The sequence below is a fragment of the Paecilomyces variotii genome, assembly GCF_004022145.1.
Source record: "Paecilomyces variotii strain CBS 101075 chromosome Unknown C8Q69scaffold_7, whole genome shotgun sequence".
Taxonomy (NCBI): Eukaryota; Fungi; Ascomycota; class Eurotiomycetes; order Eurotiales; family Thermoascaceae; genus Paecilomyces; species Paecilomyces variotii.
Genome location: NW_021167146.1, coordinates 1146890 through 1163220, shown reverse-complemented (window position 1 = coordinate 1163220; position 16331 = coordinate 1146890). Strand labels below are relative to the sequence as shown.

The 16331-nt window shown below is 49.2% G+C and overlaps 6 protein-coding genes across 6 annotated transcripts; 2 read left to right on the top strand and 4 right to left on the bottom strand.

Annotated features, from left to right (window-relative positions):
* Positions 1–112: 112 nt before the first annotated feature.
* On the bottom strand, positions 113–516 carry C8Q69DRAFT_300431 (hypothetical protein). The gene has a single exon (XM_028627142.1). It carries the CDS (start codon positions 417–419, stop codon positions 201–203), a length of 219 nt encoding a protein of 72 aa, XP_028484315.1. The 5' UTR covers positions 420–516; the 3' UTR covers positions 113–200.
* On the bottom strand, positions 517–2302 carry C8Q69DRAFT_300436 (MAPKKK cascade protein kinase regulator Ste50). The gene is made up of 3 exons (XM_028627143.1): positions 1943–2302; positions 1719–1880; positions 517–1663 (listed from the first exon to the last, which is right to left on the bottom strand). The coding sequence occupies exons 1-3, from the start codon at positions 2211–2213 to the stop codon at positions 615–617; spliced, it is 1482 nt and encodes a 493-aa protein (XP_028484314.1). The 5' UTR covers positions 2214–2302; the 3' UTR covers positions 517–614.
* A 3844-nt stretch (positions 2303–6146) lies between these two features.
* On the top strand, positions 6147–7172 carry C8Q69DRAFT_300350 (hypothetical protein). Its single transcript, XM_028627141.1, has one exon. It carries the CDS (start codon positions 6295–6297, stop codon positions 7057–7059), a length of 765 nt encoding a protein of 254 aa, XP_028484313.1. The 5' UTR covers positions 6147–6294; the 3' UTR covers positions 7060–7172.
* A 134-nt stretch (positions 7173–7306) lies between these two features.
* C8Q69DRAFT_471023 (cell division control protein Cdc48) lies at positions 7307–10935 on the bottom strand. The gene is made up of 6 exons (XM_028630875.1): positions 10469–10935; positions 10386–10413; positions 10270–10325; positions 9959–10208; positions 8410–9901; positions 7307–8351 (listed from the first exon to the last, which is right to left on the bottom strand). Exons 1-6 carry the CDS (start codon positions 10516–10518, stop codon positions 7762–7764), a joined length of 2466 nt encoding a protein of 821 aa, XP_028484312.1. The 5' UTR covers positions 10519–10935; the 3' UTR covers positions 7307–7761.
* Positions 10936–11674: 739 nt separating this feature from the next.
* C8Q69DRAFT_300346 (hypothetical protein) lies at positions 11675–12988 on the top strand. The gene has a single exon (XM_028627140.1). It carries the CDS (start codon positions 11970–11972, stop codon positions 12663–12665), a length of 696 nt encoding a protein of 231 aa, XP_028484311.1. The 5' UTR covers positions 11675–11969; the 3' UTR covers positions 12666–12988.
* A 104-nt stretch (positions 12989–13092) lies between these two features.
* C8Q69DRAFT_528744 (hypothetical protein) lies at positions 13093–14757 on the bottom strand (the record flags this gene model as incomplete). Its single annotated transcript, XM_028633681.1, has 2 exons — positions 13093–14575; positions 14636–14757. 2 exons carry the CDS (start codon positions 14755–14757, stop codon positions 13093–13095), a joined length of 1605 nt encoding a protein of 534 aa, XP_028484310.1.
* Between the last annotated feature and the right edge of the window lie 1574 nt (positions 14758–16331).

The following is a 16331-nucleotide window of genomic DNA, read 5'->3' as shown; positions in this document are numbered from 1 at the left end:
CTTTTGTATATAATTTTCATTCATATTTTGTCTTCCATCTTCATTTCGCCCGCCAATTGCTCGTCTAAGCTTTTAGACAACCATATCAAGAACACAATCAATCCCATCCGAGTTCACACATAGGGAGGAACATTGTCAAATGGAAATAGAATAGGAAAAAGAAATGTTAAAAAAAAGTAGACATGTCCATAGCGTGCTCCTTATTCCCAGATTTCATCTGCCCATTGTAGAAATAAAAACAAGATGTTGAAGGCGCAAAGGGGAATACCTAGTTGAAACAAAGATGAAATAAAATGCGAAGCGCTGAATAAGCTGGAGTGATCAGAACCAGAGATAGAAGGGTAGAAAAAAAAAAGTAAGAGTGAAAAGGATGAATATGCATCAATATAAATATCCCGTCGTGGCCCGGTAAAGATCATTAAACAGTCCAGACTCCCGCCGCCTGATGCAGCAACCAGTTCAGCTGCTCAAAAAGTCCTGGGAAATTGAGGAACTTGCCATTGTCGCCTCTGATGTAGATAAAATAGAAAAGGATAACCGCGACCAGCGAAGAGTTCTCGAGGGAAGCAAATACTCTCAGAATATTACGCGTGGTGAAGGTGGGTGAGAATTTGCTACAGCACGCCACCAGGCAGTTGGATCTGAGGTCGCCCACTGCTGTCATAGCCTGCGCTGTTCGGTGCTGAACCGGTAGCCGAGTATATGCTTGATGTATGCCCTTCTGCCGGCTGCGTATGTTTCCGCAACATGAACATTGGTTTGCGTCCTTCCTTATCAAGCTGCTTAAACAGAATCAACGGTTTCTCGTCGAGACCCAGACACCGTTCCTGGTCCCCATACACGATGTAGAGTGCGTATTGTCGCCAGTCCGCATTGATGTTGTATTTCTTTAGAGCAGCTGGAAGGACCTTGTGACATGGATCATCCATAGACACACGGAAAGACTTGAATATTTCCACACTTGGTGGCGCACCATCCCCGCCTCTTGACTCTGCCCGAGAGCTGGACGTTGATTGTCCCTGTCGCGACTGTGAACCAGGAGTGGAAGTATTTCTATCTGGTCGAGACTGGCCGGCAGATGTATCTTCGGAGTGGTCATGAGTACGGTTGGAATTCGAGACGCCTTCAGGGGCATAGGACCGCGACGCGAGGGTCTGAGGATAATGCGACGGAGACGTTGGAGAAGGCATGTTGACGGATTTCGGAGAGGGCTGTCCATTCATGCCTGCACTGAGGTGAGTAGAAGCAGCAACAGCTGCAGCAGACGGGTTGAGCACTGAGCCATCATTGACAGACGGCGGGATATGCGTGGGCGAGTTATTCTTGGAGCCAGAGCCACCGGTGAAAATTCTCTTGGAGAAGCTCCGTGAGATCCCGGACGATGACTTCTGCTGCTCTGGTGGATGTGTAATGGTGGGAGTTGTAATAGGTTGGTTCTCGTGGTCGTACAATTCGGGACTCGGCTGGTAGGGTAACGGTTGCGACCGATCCTTGGCCATTTTGAAGACAGGAAGCAATTCTTCGCGTAGACGTCGGTAGTCTTCTGTCAGCCTGCGGAGTTCTGCTTCAGCTGCAACAATCCTCTCATCACGAAGCTGTATCGACTGGATGATACGAGCGATGTCCTCCTGTGTTGCATTCTCGTTCAAGCTCTGATCCGCCGCTATAGAGCTAGTCAGCATCATGTCGACAGAAGAAATTGGAGATGGGAAACTAACAGAGAGGGATGTAATGATCCGGATCTAATGGGATGTCCTGTTTGATCTTCATCTCGTACACACTTTTCAGGATGGTCAAACGATGACCAACACTGTTGATCCCCATCTCCTTCAACTCGTCGTGTTTCAAGGCAACGAGAGCCTCTCCAACGATTTCGTTTTCTGTAGTGTTGAATTAGCGTCAGACAAACACGCCCTTATCTTTCACCTTCATTTTCACTGACCTATGAACGTATCACAGTACTGGCGGAGACCGAGTCCAGCCACAAAATCTGCAGACTCCTCTGCGGTCCATTCTGTGATGATTGTCTTGGGCAAGTGATGATCCTTCTCTGGAGCTCCGTATGTTGTCGGGGTCTGCTCCGCTGACGGAGGCTCTGAATCGGTGGGAGAGGTTTCAGAATCGGTTGGCAGATGGGGCGATGTCATGACACTCCGCTCATATTCGTCGTCTGCGTCCGAGTCCGCATGGTATGCGGTCCCTTGGAAAGACATTTCGAATGGGTTGATCTGGAATTGACCTCTTCCTCCAAGTTAATTGACGAGCGATGATTGGTCTTCAACAATCGTTCTTGTAGACCAACTCCGATTCGTCTCCTCGAGTTGCCAGCAGACTCCTTTGGAACACAACACGGCGTCACCAACCGGGCCCAGGAAGCTTCAGAAGCCACGAAATGATCGTAGATCCGATCCACGAATGTCAAATGCAAGTCCACGATCCGAGTGTGAACATCAGCCGGCCCTTCTCTTCCCTCGTCTATTCCGGAGCCGGCAACGTGACTAATATGCGTCAGATCAAGACGGTTGTAGAACCAAGTGTTGATCCAGTAATGCTCTTCAGCAGTCGTAAGTACTGGATGCGATTCAAGAGCCGTGAAAGCAGGGAGAATATTCTTGTGGAAGCTATGTGAACGAGAGGTGTCGGCGGCCGTTATCTTTCCGTGGCATATAAGGTCGGGGACGGATGAACCAGGAGAGTGGGGAAGACGGAATGCAACGACAGGAGGGATCAGCGAAGCAGCCCGACAGATGGGAGAGAGGAAGAAGGAGATGAGGAGAGAGGGAAGAGAAGAGAAGAGAAGAGAAGTTGCAAGAGAAAGCGCTGCCCGAGATCTGAAGCAGGAGAGCTGGGGAGATGGAGTCGAACCGCAGTCGCACCTGGTGCGGGCACAGCACGTGACCAGCCCCCCGTCTGCCGCGGCGCTAAGCTGTTTGCGGTGCGAGGGGCCCTTAGCCCATCCGGGGAAGGCGCGCCCCTCCAGGGGTCTGGACTTTGCGGAAGGAGAAGGCGCGATGGGCAGGAGTTAATAATAATAATAACAATAATAATAATAATAATAAATTAATTGTTAGTTTAACGCTGCAATACGGCTATACTACTCCATAGATACTCTACTCCGTACTCTCTAGTGCTATAGGGGAAGCTAAGCTCTGCCATCATAATAATACTTAATAATAATCTACTCCATTTGGATTCAGAAGAACCGAAAACAGCATTACTAGTATGTCCTAGCTTCTCCAATCTCTCTCACTGTTTATATGATGACAACTGTCCATCTTCTAGTTAGATATCTATGCGCCCCTTTCACGGAACATGGCGGCTGGAGAAGGGTAAACTATTCTGATTCTAATAATAATAGCCTACGTTCATGGTGGCAGTGGCCTCCTCACCTTGGGTCCGCTCCGCTTCGGCTACGAAAGATGATTTCCCGGATCTCTCGCAAGGAGCTACTTTAGCGGGCGGCTGGCTGGCTGGCTTTGTGTCGATAAGCCATGAAGTCTTACGCAGACTCTGCACAAGACCGGATGCCAGGGATAGAGCGATAGTCTCATCGGCCACGCGTACCTGATCATTTATACTGGACGTGCTTTTGGAGGTAGAAAAGGGATCTATGGCAGCAATTGATCAGGAAGTAGGAAGCTGCTCTAGATAGATAACTAGAAGCTCCCTTGTATATTATTAATGCCCTGGTGGACGCGATCGGGGCGTCTGTGTAGACTAATCATGATTAACCCCTTACAGCTCAGAGAACGTGGGCATGACCCGGACATTAATTTCAACAGCAATACTTAGGTGTCTACGGAATCACGATAGTCTTCCAGGTGCTCCATATCTAATTCCTTCGATCATAACACCCGCTCTGCCCCTCGAGATCGAGTTCGTAGTGGAAGAACGAACTAAACAACCAACAAGGCAAGTGATAGAAACAAAAATAGTTACGGTCAACCCTTGAGTAGTTCGACGGATGGCCATCCATGATCTTCTCCATGGTAGACTCTTGAGGGACAACGACCGATGAAGCTAGTGGTGTGGTGCTGTCATACTTCCAATAGTGCCGGAGAAAGAATCTCTAGCAGCCAAGTCTATTTCCTGCCCTACTGGTGGGCGACGGGGCAGTCTTGTCTCCAGCGGGCAACATCTCCTTCTTTTCCACCGCGCCGTTGAACTAGGAACACTAACTAGTGGGCCGTCGATTGGACCAGGGGTTTAGCTACGCGATCACACGTCGGTCCGGTATCCGTGAGTTCATTATTGAAATCTGCAAAGTCAATAATGCAATATGATCCTGTGGATGTGAATATTGCCAATATTTCCTCGCTTAGAGATTTTCAAGGCTGACGCGGAATGTCATGGCTAGGATGATGGCATTGGCATGGCAATGGCGCTGTCAGGGGCACTGCATGCTACTTAGTTTCGAGAATATATTTTTTGCTTTGCAACGTTAGACTTGCGCTGTTCCCGTTCTCATGTTCCTATCTGGGAGAACAGAGCTTCAGATCCAGATTTACCGGCAGTCACCCGAAACCCCGGACCAGGGTTGATCGGTCATCGCCCGGAGCGTCTGGGGAGCTAAAGGGCCCTGAGATGCACGGTCATGAGGAAACAACCGTTCTAGCTCAATAATGGATGCCGATAGAGAGTGATACTTCGTACACGTGGAAGAACTCCTGTTCGAAGGACCTCCGAGAATAGAAACCTGGTTGCTATATACAGATTCGACCACCAATCGCAGTCCAAGTCAGTTCCCGTGCCGTGGGGGCGAGTGTTATGCCACTGTTTCAGTCTGTCTTTTCAGGGTTCAGAACCCTGTTCATGATATATTTTCGTTCTTCCGGAACAGTTCGCAGTTAAGTCTAAATGGACGTGGCTGTTTCTGCCGTTCTTAGCAGCTTCGGGTTTCACCCCAGCCGCGTTGACTGGGTAAACATTGCTTGCAGAGGTCGGTCTGGATGATAGTAATTGGTCAACTCATAAGAATCCGCTGCATCAGATAGCATGCCATAGATAGGTAGAGACGGCATTTCCAAGTAAAGATACTGCCAGAGCATCGCCGGCCCCCCAATCTTCCGCGGCCCAGGGTCTCCTCGGCAAGCTTTCGGTCCATGCTAGACATATCTAGGCGCCATCAGATGACGTGCATTCAAGCACTGACTGCCCATTATAACGTGTATTAGGATAAAGATATTGTATTCCTATCACAGATAACCGAATTATGGAAGTTCTCCTATATATCATGGTAGGGTATAGTTATACCCTTCTCAAAAACCAGAAATAACTAGCCAGGAGAAAATAGAATACATCCAATTAAGTAGATGGATATCTTCTCTATCACATCAACGATTCCAATATATAATACCCCATCTCCATATTCGGAACAGGTTCAAATTCAAGTTCTTGCCGCCTTCTCGGAGTAAGCGAGCGAAAAAAAAAAGAGATGCATCCAGCCTCCATGAATTAAGTTAAGTTAGTTACCGTAACGGAACACCTTGGTTGGAATTGAAGAACACAACAGTTATACAAGCTCTAGCCTTGAGAAAAAAAAAAGAATTTCTTTATTGTAGATCATCACATTCACCAGATTTTATTATTGATTGGGAGCTTATTCACCTATTGTTCCTATAGCACACAAAAGGCCAGTTAGAATTTATTTGCTGCATTGATCGCCATTTAGCTCAATTATACATACAGTACCTAGGATAAATACCAAATACCGGAGGAAAACCTCCAGACTCTACTTACCTTACTACTACCAACCTTACCTATCTACCTGCGCACGGCACTTAATAATTACCTATCCTTCACCCAAAAAACTCACTGCCCAGATAGCGAAATCCCTCCTTTCATAACACTGCAAAATTCCAGAAAGGAGGGCAGGAACCTCCTTTTTTTCTTGTTTTTTCTTCGATCCCTCTATCTATCTCTCTCTCTCTCTCTCTCTCTCTGCGCGCCGTTTATCGACCGATCGGATTTGGGGATCGCATCATCGATAGGTAATTAGCTTCTCTTTGCAAGAAAGGAACTTTTGACGATACGAACGAACGAACGAACGACCATAATCCTCTTCTTAAATTACAACTAATGAACCATTGAAAAGAGAAGGGGGAGGAAAGCAAAAAGAAAAACACAGTTTTGCGGAAACATTGTGTTCAGATTCTGATCTAGAGAAATTTGAATCTCTGATCAAGGCGCCCCCAACTACGACTTCAACTTCCAACTCTCTACACTACATACAAAACAGACAGTTACGGAAAAGGAGAGAAGGAAAGGAAAGAAAGGAAAGACCAAAGTCACACCATGCCCTCCGCTGCGGACGTCTCATCTTCCTCTACCGCCGGCGGTACCAGCCCTCCTCCGCCACCCACGATTGAAGCAGACATCATCTCCCATCTGGCGTCGACGTCCGCGCTCGAAGAACTCCACGCGACGCTCCTCGCCTCTCTCCAGCGCGCCGGCTGGACGGATCGCATCCGCGCCCTCTCCCTCGAACTCCTCCGCGCAGGCCGCTGCGAGCGATTCGACGACGTAGTCGAGGCGATTGTCGCGCTGGCGGAGGGCAAGTCCCACCCGGCCGTCTCGTCGTCGGCTCAGAATGGTCATCATAGTAATGGGAATGGGAACAAGAACGGGAACGGGACAAAGAAAGCGAACGGTGAGGAAGAGGCTGCGGATGCCGACGCTGATGGAGATCCAGACGCGGACCTACATCCGGACACGCTTGCTTTCTTCGAGAACGTGGACGTGCGCATCCCGCGTGGAGTCGTCCACCAGGGCGTCAGGGCCGTTAAGGAAGCGTTGCGCGAGGTGGTGATGATCGAAGGCGCAGAGATAGACGATGACGACTACGACTCGGAGTCAGAAGGGGAGGACATTCAAAATGGAAATGGGAATCCTCGTGTGACGAAGAAATCGCCACCTATCAAGAAAGAGAGAGACGGCAAAGAGACGAATGGGACGGCGGACAAAGCTGGAAAAGTGCCGCTGAAGAACGGCACGCCTAGTCCCGTCAAGAAGACGGTCAAAGACAAGAAAGCAAAGGCTGGAAAGGGTGTCAAATCGTGATGATGGTACTTGGGTGTCTTTTCTGACTTATCATGCTAGGAAGGATTCGGCCGGATGGGATACCCTGGGAAGATAGACATGATGAGAGGACAGGACACTCTAAGGACCTTCCTTGGTCTTTGCCGACGCTGCTGCAAGACGTAATCGTTCTGTTTTTTATTTACATGGCATATCCAGGTCATAGATCCTGGACAGAGGCGTTTTCCTTTTTTTTTTTTTTTTTCTATTTACACATTCGGACTGGGGAGTCTTGGGAGTCTAGTTGAGGAGGCTGGATTACTGTTCGCCCATGATACCTGTTTGGACACCATGATTCGTTTGGCTACGTGGAAAGCTTCCCTATCAGAACACAACAAGAGCTTTGTGGTCTTGAAATGGACATCTATGGGAGGAATGTAGAATACAGTCAGAGAGTTAGATCCACTTGGCTGAGCTTCAGTAACCCGCCTGTCAGATTCCATTTTCTCCGTAGTCGATCCGTGAAACCGGGCTCGACCCGAGAATCAACGCGAACAGTCTGTCTGTTCACTTGCACGTCGACTATGCCACATGAGATACATCACAGAAGACAAGCGGGAGATGTTAAACAGAAGGGAAGACATTAAAAAGCCAATCAATCTCAAAGAAAACAAGGTCCACACCAGTTGCTCCACCAAACCGCTGATCGCAGGTCGGACAAGTGTCAAGCATAAAGGAAACCGTCTAGTCGTAGAGGCTGTCGTCGTTGCCGGCCTCACCGAAACCGTTCTGGTTGTTATTCGTGACTTCCTCCGCCGTGGGGAAGCGGAAGAAGCTGCTGCCACCAGAGTTCTTCATGCTCTGAGCAAACGCCTCGTATCTTCGGATTTCGACATCGCTGACGGACCGACGAGCGGACTGCATGGCCTCCTCGAAGTGGGCACGGGTGAGCTCGGGAACAGGGTCTTCAGCCTCCTCCTCTTCCTCCATCTTGACATCCTCGCCGGCGGCCTCACGCTCCTTTTGGCGCTCGATATCGGCAGCAATAGACTGCTTGATAGCAAGCTTGACGGCACGCTGGGTGACGAAGCCAAGATCGGCACCAGAGAAACCGTGGGTCTTGCTGGCGATGTAGGGGATATCCACGTCAGGTGCAACGGGAGTCTTGCGGAGCTGAGCCCGGAGAATGCTCTCACGCGAGGCCTGGTCGGGCAGAGGAACGTAGACAAGGGTATCGAGACGGCCAGGTCGGCACAGAGCAGGGTCGAGCTGCTCGGGACGGTTGGTGGCACCAATGACAAAGACGTTCTTCTTCGAGGTCATACCATCCATTTCTACGGAACCGTTAGTACAGATTCATATGTAAACGTAAAGACCAACAAAAATGCTTACCAGTCAGGAGCTGGTTGACGACACGGTCAGAGGCACCGCCAGCGTCTCCAACGGAGCCACCACGAGCCTTGGCGATCGAATCCAACTCATCCAGGAAGACAACGCAAGGTGCGGCAGCACGAGCCTTGTCGAAGATGTCACGGATGTTGCTCTCGGACTCACCGAACCACATACTCAGCAGTTCAGGGCCCTTGACGGAAATGAAGTTTGCGGCACACTCATTGGCAACGGCCTTGGCAAGCATGGTCTTACCAGTACCAGGAGGACCATAGAACAAAACACCGCGAGATGGCGACAGACCGAACTTGAGGAACTTTTCGGGGTGATCGACAGGGTACTGGACGCTCTCGATGAGTTCGCGCTTGACTTCTTCCAGACCACCAATGTCTTCCCAACGGACGTTGGGGACCTCGACAACGGCAACCTCGCGCAGAGCTGAAGGGTTAGAGACACCCAGAGCAAAGCGGAAGTTCTCCATGGTGACACCAAGGGAGTCGAGAACTTCGGCATCGATGGTGTCTTCGTCGAGGTCAATGAGATCCATCTTCTCACGGATCTGCTGCATGGCAGCCTCAGAGCACAGAGAGGCGAGATCAGATCCGACGTAACCGTGAGTCTCGGCAGCAATGGCCTCCAGGTCGACGTCCTCCGCAAGCTTCATGTTCTTGGTGTGGATCTGCAGGATCTCCAGACGGCCCGTAGGGTCGGGGATACCGATGTCGACCTCACGGTCGAAACGTCCGAAACGACGGAGAGCAGGGTCGATGGAATTGGGGCGGTTAGTGGCCGCCATAACGACAATGTTGGAGCGAGCCTTCATGCCGTCCATGAGGGTAAGGAGTTGGGAAACAACACGACGCTCGACTTCTCCGTTGGTCTTCTCACGCTTGGGCGCGATCGAGTCGATCTCATCGATGAAGATGATGGAAGGAGAGTTCTTCTCGGCTTCCTCGAAGGCCTTGCGCAGGTTCGACTCGGACTCACCGGCCATCTTGGACATGATTTCGGGACCGTTGATCAGGAAGAAGAAAGCACCGGTCTCGTTGGCCACGGCACGAGCCATCAGAGTCTTACCCGTACCGGGAGGGCCGTACATGAGGATACCACGGGGAGGCTTGATACCAATGGACTTGAAGAGCTGGGGGTGGCGAAGGGGCAGTTCGACAAGCTCACGGATCTGAGCCATCTGTTTCCGGCAACCACCAATGTCATCGTAACCGACCTCGTTGAGGTTGTTTTCCTCATCCTCGCGCTGAATGGGCTCGCCCTCGCAGTGGATGACGGTGTCCTGCGCTACAATACCGTACTCTGGGGGATCCACCTCGACAACCTTGAATTCTACTTGCCTCATACCACCACGTACTGTGAACAGGTCACCCTGGCGGACGGGTCTGTAGGCCTCACGGAAGTAGGGGGCGAGGAAAACGTCGAAGAGGGAGCCAGTGATACCCTCGACGGTATCAGCGATGGGGAGGACAGCAATACGCTTGGCCTGCAGAGGAAATGTTTAGCATAGCCCATATAATGGGGAAAAACTCGCTGAACTTACATATTTGATGTCGGGGCACGGGTGCACCGTGATAATGTCACCGTGCTTAACACGAAGGTTGTGTCTTACGACACGGTTGATGCGAGCGCTTCCGTCATCCAGATCATCATCTGCCAGCACGATAAGGACGGTGTCCTTGCGCTTCTTTCCCTTTACCAACACAGTGTCACCTCTGAAGAGCTGGAGCGTCTCCATGGTGTTGTTGGAGAGGGCGATGATGGAGTTGTCATCGTTGACGGCGTCTGTCACACTGTTTGACCCTTTGTCAGCGCCACTCTCCTCAACAGACGGAGGGGGTAGACACTACTTACATCAACGAGTTGGGCTTCTTCTTCTTCTTGAGGATAGCCGTTGAGGTGTCGAGCTCCTGCGGCCAGCTGTCAGAATTTTGCGCTTCTGTGGCGGTATTTGATGTTCCTAAGCTTACCTCTTTCTTCTCAGCGCCAGAGGGGTCGCTATCAAAGCTGTTAGCAGGACTCAAATCAACCACCAGACGAAGAAAAGACATACTTGAGGTGCACCCTCTGCTTGCTGTGAACGTGGTCTGGTTCCTGAGACATCTTGAGCGACGCTGTAGACTGTGCTATACGTATCTCAAGCTGCGAGAGCGACGCAGGCTGAAATGCCGGGGAACGTCACTAAATGACAACGAAGGGGAAAGAGACGGAGGGAAAAAGGAACAGTCTGAAAGGAGACGAACAGGTAAAGAAGAGACAGGATCTCGCAGGAAAGCAGAGATGCCTGGGGTGGGATGTAGAGGGGGGGTAGAGAGATGACAGATGGAGAGTTGGAGGAGGTCTGGAGGTTGGCAGAGACAGCTCCAGTTATGAGGTGACGATAGACGCGGCGGTTGACTGATGACTTAGCAAAAGGGCAGAGGCGCTGTGCGGCGTGTGCTGAGCTGTCCGCAGGCGGTCTGACAGGCTCAGCCTATGTAATCATTTTGCCGCCACTGCCCGCCCAGCTGCATAAAAGAAGCCTGTGGAAGCCGCTCGATTCTTAGTGATCTTTAGTGATCTTAGTGAGCAGCTAACTGAGTACCTTATTGTACTGTACTACGACATCCTCTGTTGCCTACGGTATGGTAGATATGGGCTGTCTCCTAAGGATCCTTCGAGCGGTTCGGAGCAACTTCGCTGCGGGGGCAAACCCAAGCTCCTTTACTCTAGCTCTTCCCGCCAACTGGAGTCGCGCCGCCATGGGTCCCTTACGTGCGGAAGGGCAGCTCGGACCAGGCCCGCTTCCAGTCTGCTTTGACCATCTTGTCATATATACTCTTATTATCGCATCGTAGCTATATGTAGTTGAAATTCTTACAATCTGATGCTGCCAGATCTGCTGGAACGAGTACTCTGCTGCCATGACTGAAGCTGAGTGATGTCTGTTGTCTGTTGGTAGTGCACATACCCATTCACAGGGCATGAGGCTCCAGTCCTGGCTGGTGCCTACACTTAGATGGGCACTGCAAATCCCTCAGGAGGGGAATCGCCCTGTAGACTGCCCCAAGATATCACTGTAGGATGCATATCACTGTTGGAAAACAGTATTCATTGGATGTATGTACCTTGTTATTGTTCCTGCCTATTCATCCATGACACCCATAAAATCTCCTGTGCTTCCTTCAGAAGGAAGCCACCGTCAGAGGTTGAATATTCTTCTTTATATCTTCTATATTGAGTTTTATATACCCCTACCAGCATATAGAGAACATATCAATCATTTGTTCCTCTTTATATACAATGTCAGAATTACCTGCAGAACCTGTATCCTGTGAAGGATTCTAGCAAACGACATACACAAACTATATGTCGTTTATACAATCGTCATGGAGACACTGACGCATATACATGGTCCTTTCATGAAATCTGTGTGTGCACCTTAGTATATCTACCCTTTATTTGAAGAGATTCCTTCGCTTCCACTTAGCATACCCAACATATCATACATTACCCAAGAAAGTCCCTGGTTCCAGATACAATCCTCATTTATCTATCCGAAAATCATTTACCAGATGGAGCCGAAACCCTGGTATCCAGCTGACTATCGTCATGCTCTGGGAAATATCCTGACTGTCAGTGAAGTGGACCATTTCTTGAGCAAGGCAGACTGCGGCCCACGTTTCGTCTATGGCCCACTGATGATCCCCACCGTCCTGAAATACCATATCCACATGGGCCAACAGGTTGATATCTCCAAGAACATGACCCAAGCAACTCTCCATGGCTATAGACTCTGTACATTTGCAGATTCAAGCCCGCCAGTCATCATCCGTTCCACAGATCCACGGTCCGTGGTCCAAGGAATGCTGATATTCAACTTGAACAATGAACAACGGAATTTGATATACCACTTCGAAGCAGGTCTAACGGACCTATGCAGCGTGCAGGTCGATATATGGCAGTGGGACGACGAATATACGCGGAGTGTGCGCACAGTTGATGGAGTTGGCACGTTCCTGTGGAACTCGTCCGCTGAAGACGTGACTCCGTTGGAAAAGACGTCTTGGTCCGTTGACGCTTTCTTGGACAGCGCCTTTTATGACCATATATGGCGCTCACAAATGGCCGTTGAGGCTGAGGCACAGTTTTCCTCTGCTGATCAGGTTGAGGAAATGTCTGATTTGCACGTTTCACCAGAGCAACGTTTGAGTCCCGGGAGGAATCGTAACCGGATTCGCTCGTCGCTGGAGGATATTCCAGAGATGTAGATTTGATCGTCCCTCGTCGAGTTGATATGTATGTGCTCCTCTATTATCTGGTCGCATGAGTTACTAACGACCTCCGCGTTTGGGTTATGAGACACTGACTACCTTTCTTGTTCACCACAATAGAGCAGAAGGAGACCTGAAACGGGCCTATTTTCAGCCATTTCAGAACACAATCGCGAAAATCGGCGCCTGGAGTCTTGTTTTCATGTTTTTTTTTTTCTTAGAATCCTTCAACTTTATGCATTATGATACCTCTGTTTTGTTTATTTGTCTTGGTTATGGTCTCTATTCGACTTCATTCTGTACTAGTATCATCTAGAGCTATTTTCGGTTTAGAATCTAGTACCAAGAGCTATATTGAGTGCGTGTAAGAGGGACGAACGTAATGCAAATAATCCATAACTATCTTTAGAAGGACCGAAAACAGTCATATATTCCCCTCAATTGTCAGGTTGGGCGATTCTGGATCACTATAGAACTGAGCAAGAGCCTTCTCGACTTCCCTGCTCAGACCTTCTGGGTCTCTGCAACCACTGGAGCTGCCATAGTCACCCATCTTAGATATCCTAGAAGCGTTCATGGAGAGATAATATCGCGCACGCTCATGGCTGAAGTCTTCTGAATTGACGAATTCCCATAGCTCATCCCACCACGACGGAATATGGTTCCACGTGAATAACCATCCAATGTTCAAAATGAGCTGGTACTCCGTTGATGAGGGCTCCCACTCTAGCTCGCCCAGGCACCACTCTGCCCCGGTCCAGAAGTGTTGAATAATCCGTTGATTCTCTTTCAGCTCTCCCTCGTCCAGTAAATGTTGGAGAGCGTTGGTGTGACGACAGTAGGTCCCGCGGTGGAGCTGAACGATCTGATAGCGCAATTGAAGCTGTACAGTGATGGTTCGAGCTCTCCTGCAATAACGTGACACGGAGTTTATCTGTTCGTTGTACCGCAGAAAGCCATTATACCACTGGAAGGCGAGATCGCGTACATTGTCCTCTTCTGATTCGAACCTTGGATCCCAGCGGTATGTCACGTAGCTGGTCATTCTCTTCGTGAAGTATACGAGGAACTCATGAACAGGCATGTATCTGGTTAGTTTTGAAGCGAATCGTCTTTCGAGTTTATTTGGTTCCACATAATCCAATGTATATTCCGCCCATCTGTCTATCTCCGGTAGAGGCCCTTGAAGCCTAGGATGAGGTGTCATCCTGATACGGCTCAGGACGCCGAGGACTCGAACTTGGAATTCTTTTTCAGTCAACTCTCTTCCTGCTCCACGGGGCCATATATTGTTTGGAAAGAATCGCATACCAAGCCTGGATAATGGCTCGATACCGTTATACACGCAGTTGGTGATGCAAGGAACAAGGTCAGACAGATCATCTAGACCTACTAAGAAGACAGTGCGCATGCTGAGGAAACTCTGACGACAGCGAGAATGGGCAGGGCATATGTGAAGTTTGAAAACAGTTGAGGCGAATTTGTTGGGTTGTCTGAAGACTGGAGTATGCCTGGTGACCGGTCGAATTCCAAGTAAACATATCGCTTGACGTAGCGCATTCGAGCAGAAGCTAACGTCTATCCACTGATTCCTTTCGTATAGAAACTCTCGCGCTTCCTCATAGACCCGCATACAGGTTCTGAGGATCTGTACGCTGAGGCGGTATCTGACTGTCCAAGCGGGAGCGAGTCTGACATGCCTGTTATAGTCGCCATCGAGCAGGCGCCGAAGATTTCTCCCACAGTCCCATGTCCCGCCTTCCCAGCAGCCACACTCGCGGCCGAACCGGGTTATTTCCCAGTTTATATTTGGGGTCCTTTCTCTGTTCTTGTGGCGGCTCAACAAGTCAGAGTATATTCTCTGGCGGATCTCCAATGGCAGGGAGAAGAAGGTGCTTTGCGTTTGTCTTTGTCCTGTTAGTTGCAAAGTTTGTGGAAGGTGTTAACATATCCGAGAATATACGTACCTGGACTCTCCCTGAGAATCAGCTGATTCCTCGTCTTCCACAGGCTCAATGCTAGCGTTATCACCATGACTTTCATGACTGCCGTGATCGCTAGCGTCCCGCGTCTCGGTATCCTCTGGCATAGTATCGGAGTGCGAATCGTCTGATATACTAGGGGGAAAGCAAAGACAAGACAAGACTCGGTGCATTATATATCTTTCAATACTGTGGTTCTTCGAATGAATAAATATATCGAAAGTGCAGGAACGGAATGATAGGCCTCCCTGTGCCTTTAAGAGTCCGTGAGGAATCCATTGTGTGTGAAGAAGTCATTGTATGACTACTTCTCTTTCACGCGACAATGCTTTGTTGTTAGATAAAATTCTTGGAGATCTCCTACCCACAGGGAGCTTCCTTATTGTTATCATACTCGTCATAGAGCCGACCAGGGCTCCATACAACGAGACAAACAACATCTTAGCAGGCTGAAACTGCCAGATGCCATGATTCCCTAGCAAGCTCGGGCTATTTTTACCCCCATGGGTTTCTGCACATCCCGCGTTCATCTAGTACGACCGACCTGAATGGCAGGAGAAACTGGGCTCGTCCATCTTCGGCAAATCTGATAGCAAGGGCCATCACAACAACCATCATGAGCTTGCGGAGACAAAGGTGAGGAGAATCCCACCCGGTAGGAAGTCTCCGAGATAATATAAGCTAGATGGTTTATGGTTAATAAAGGAAGCAACTTCAAGCGGCCAAATTGGCAGAGGGGACCTACTTCACTCAATGGATTGGATTAGCTGTAATCTCCACCGTGGTAATCTTCCACGGCTGATCCATTGTCATTGCAGAAACGCGCTTTATAATAATTTGACATAATTTTATAGTAACTTATTGTTGAACGAAACTGGGAATTTTGCTTGTCTCTGTGCTTCAGTATATATATAAGCATGTCGCAATCGAAATCTCAAATGGGAGTTGGCCGTATCCGAGCCTAGGTATCTAAAAATCAAACGAAATCCACCTATTTATATCCGAGAACGGGTGGCATGAGGCATATGAATGCCCTCTTTCGATGCCCCATCCGGCCTGAGAAGTTTGCTACTCATTAAACTGCATGTTCTTTTTTTTCTTCACACGCAGCACGACATCTTTGCAGCGTGGCTTGCCGCACTGCTCCTGAGAATTGGTAAAACAAACTCCCTTAATATTGACAACTTTACCATGCTAGTTAATACCTTGGATATGTTTGCTCACAAGTAAAGCAATCAAAGTCTAACCGCTTCCCCAACAACCCAAACAGGACCACCACCTCAGGCAATCCAGCAAACATGGGATGGTTCTAACTACCTAGGTACTCAATATAGTCTATCCCATATTCCGAGCCAGAACATTCTCTTTTTCATCACCCACAGTGGAGTGTGGCGCCTGCCTCTCCTCTTCCCCAGAGCTCCCCACATCTGATACTCTCTAACGACGGTACATGTTAGATCTAATATAGTAGTGCAGGTGGTAGTTAGCGGGGCCCGTCTGGGGTTTCAATATTCGGCGGGGCCAGTGTGGTGAACTTTACAACGACACGCAATTCGGATCCTGTATGGTAATAGGGATATCATTATCACTATAATAGAAATATGATCGTTGTGCGTTAACTATGCTACTAGCAAAGAATTATATAGGATTTCCTAGATCTCTTAGACGCGCTGATACAGAC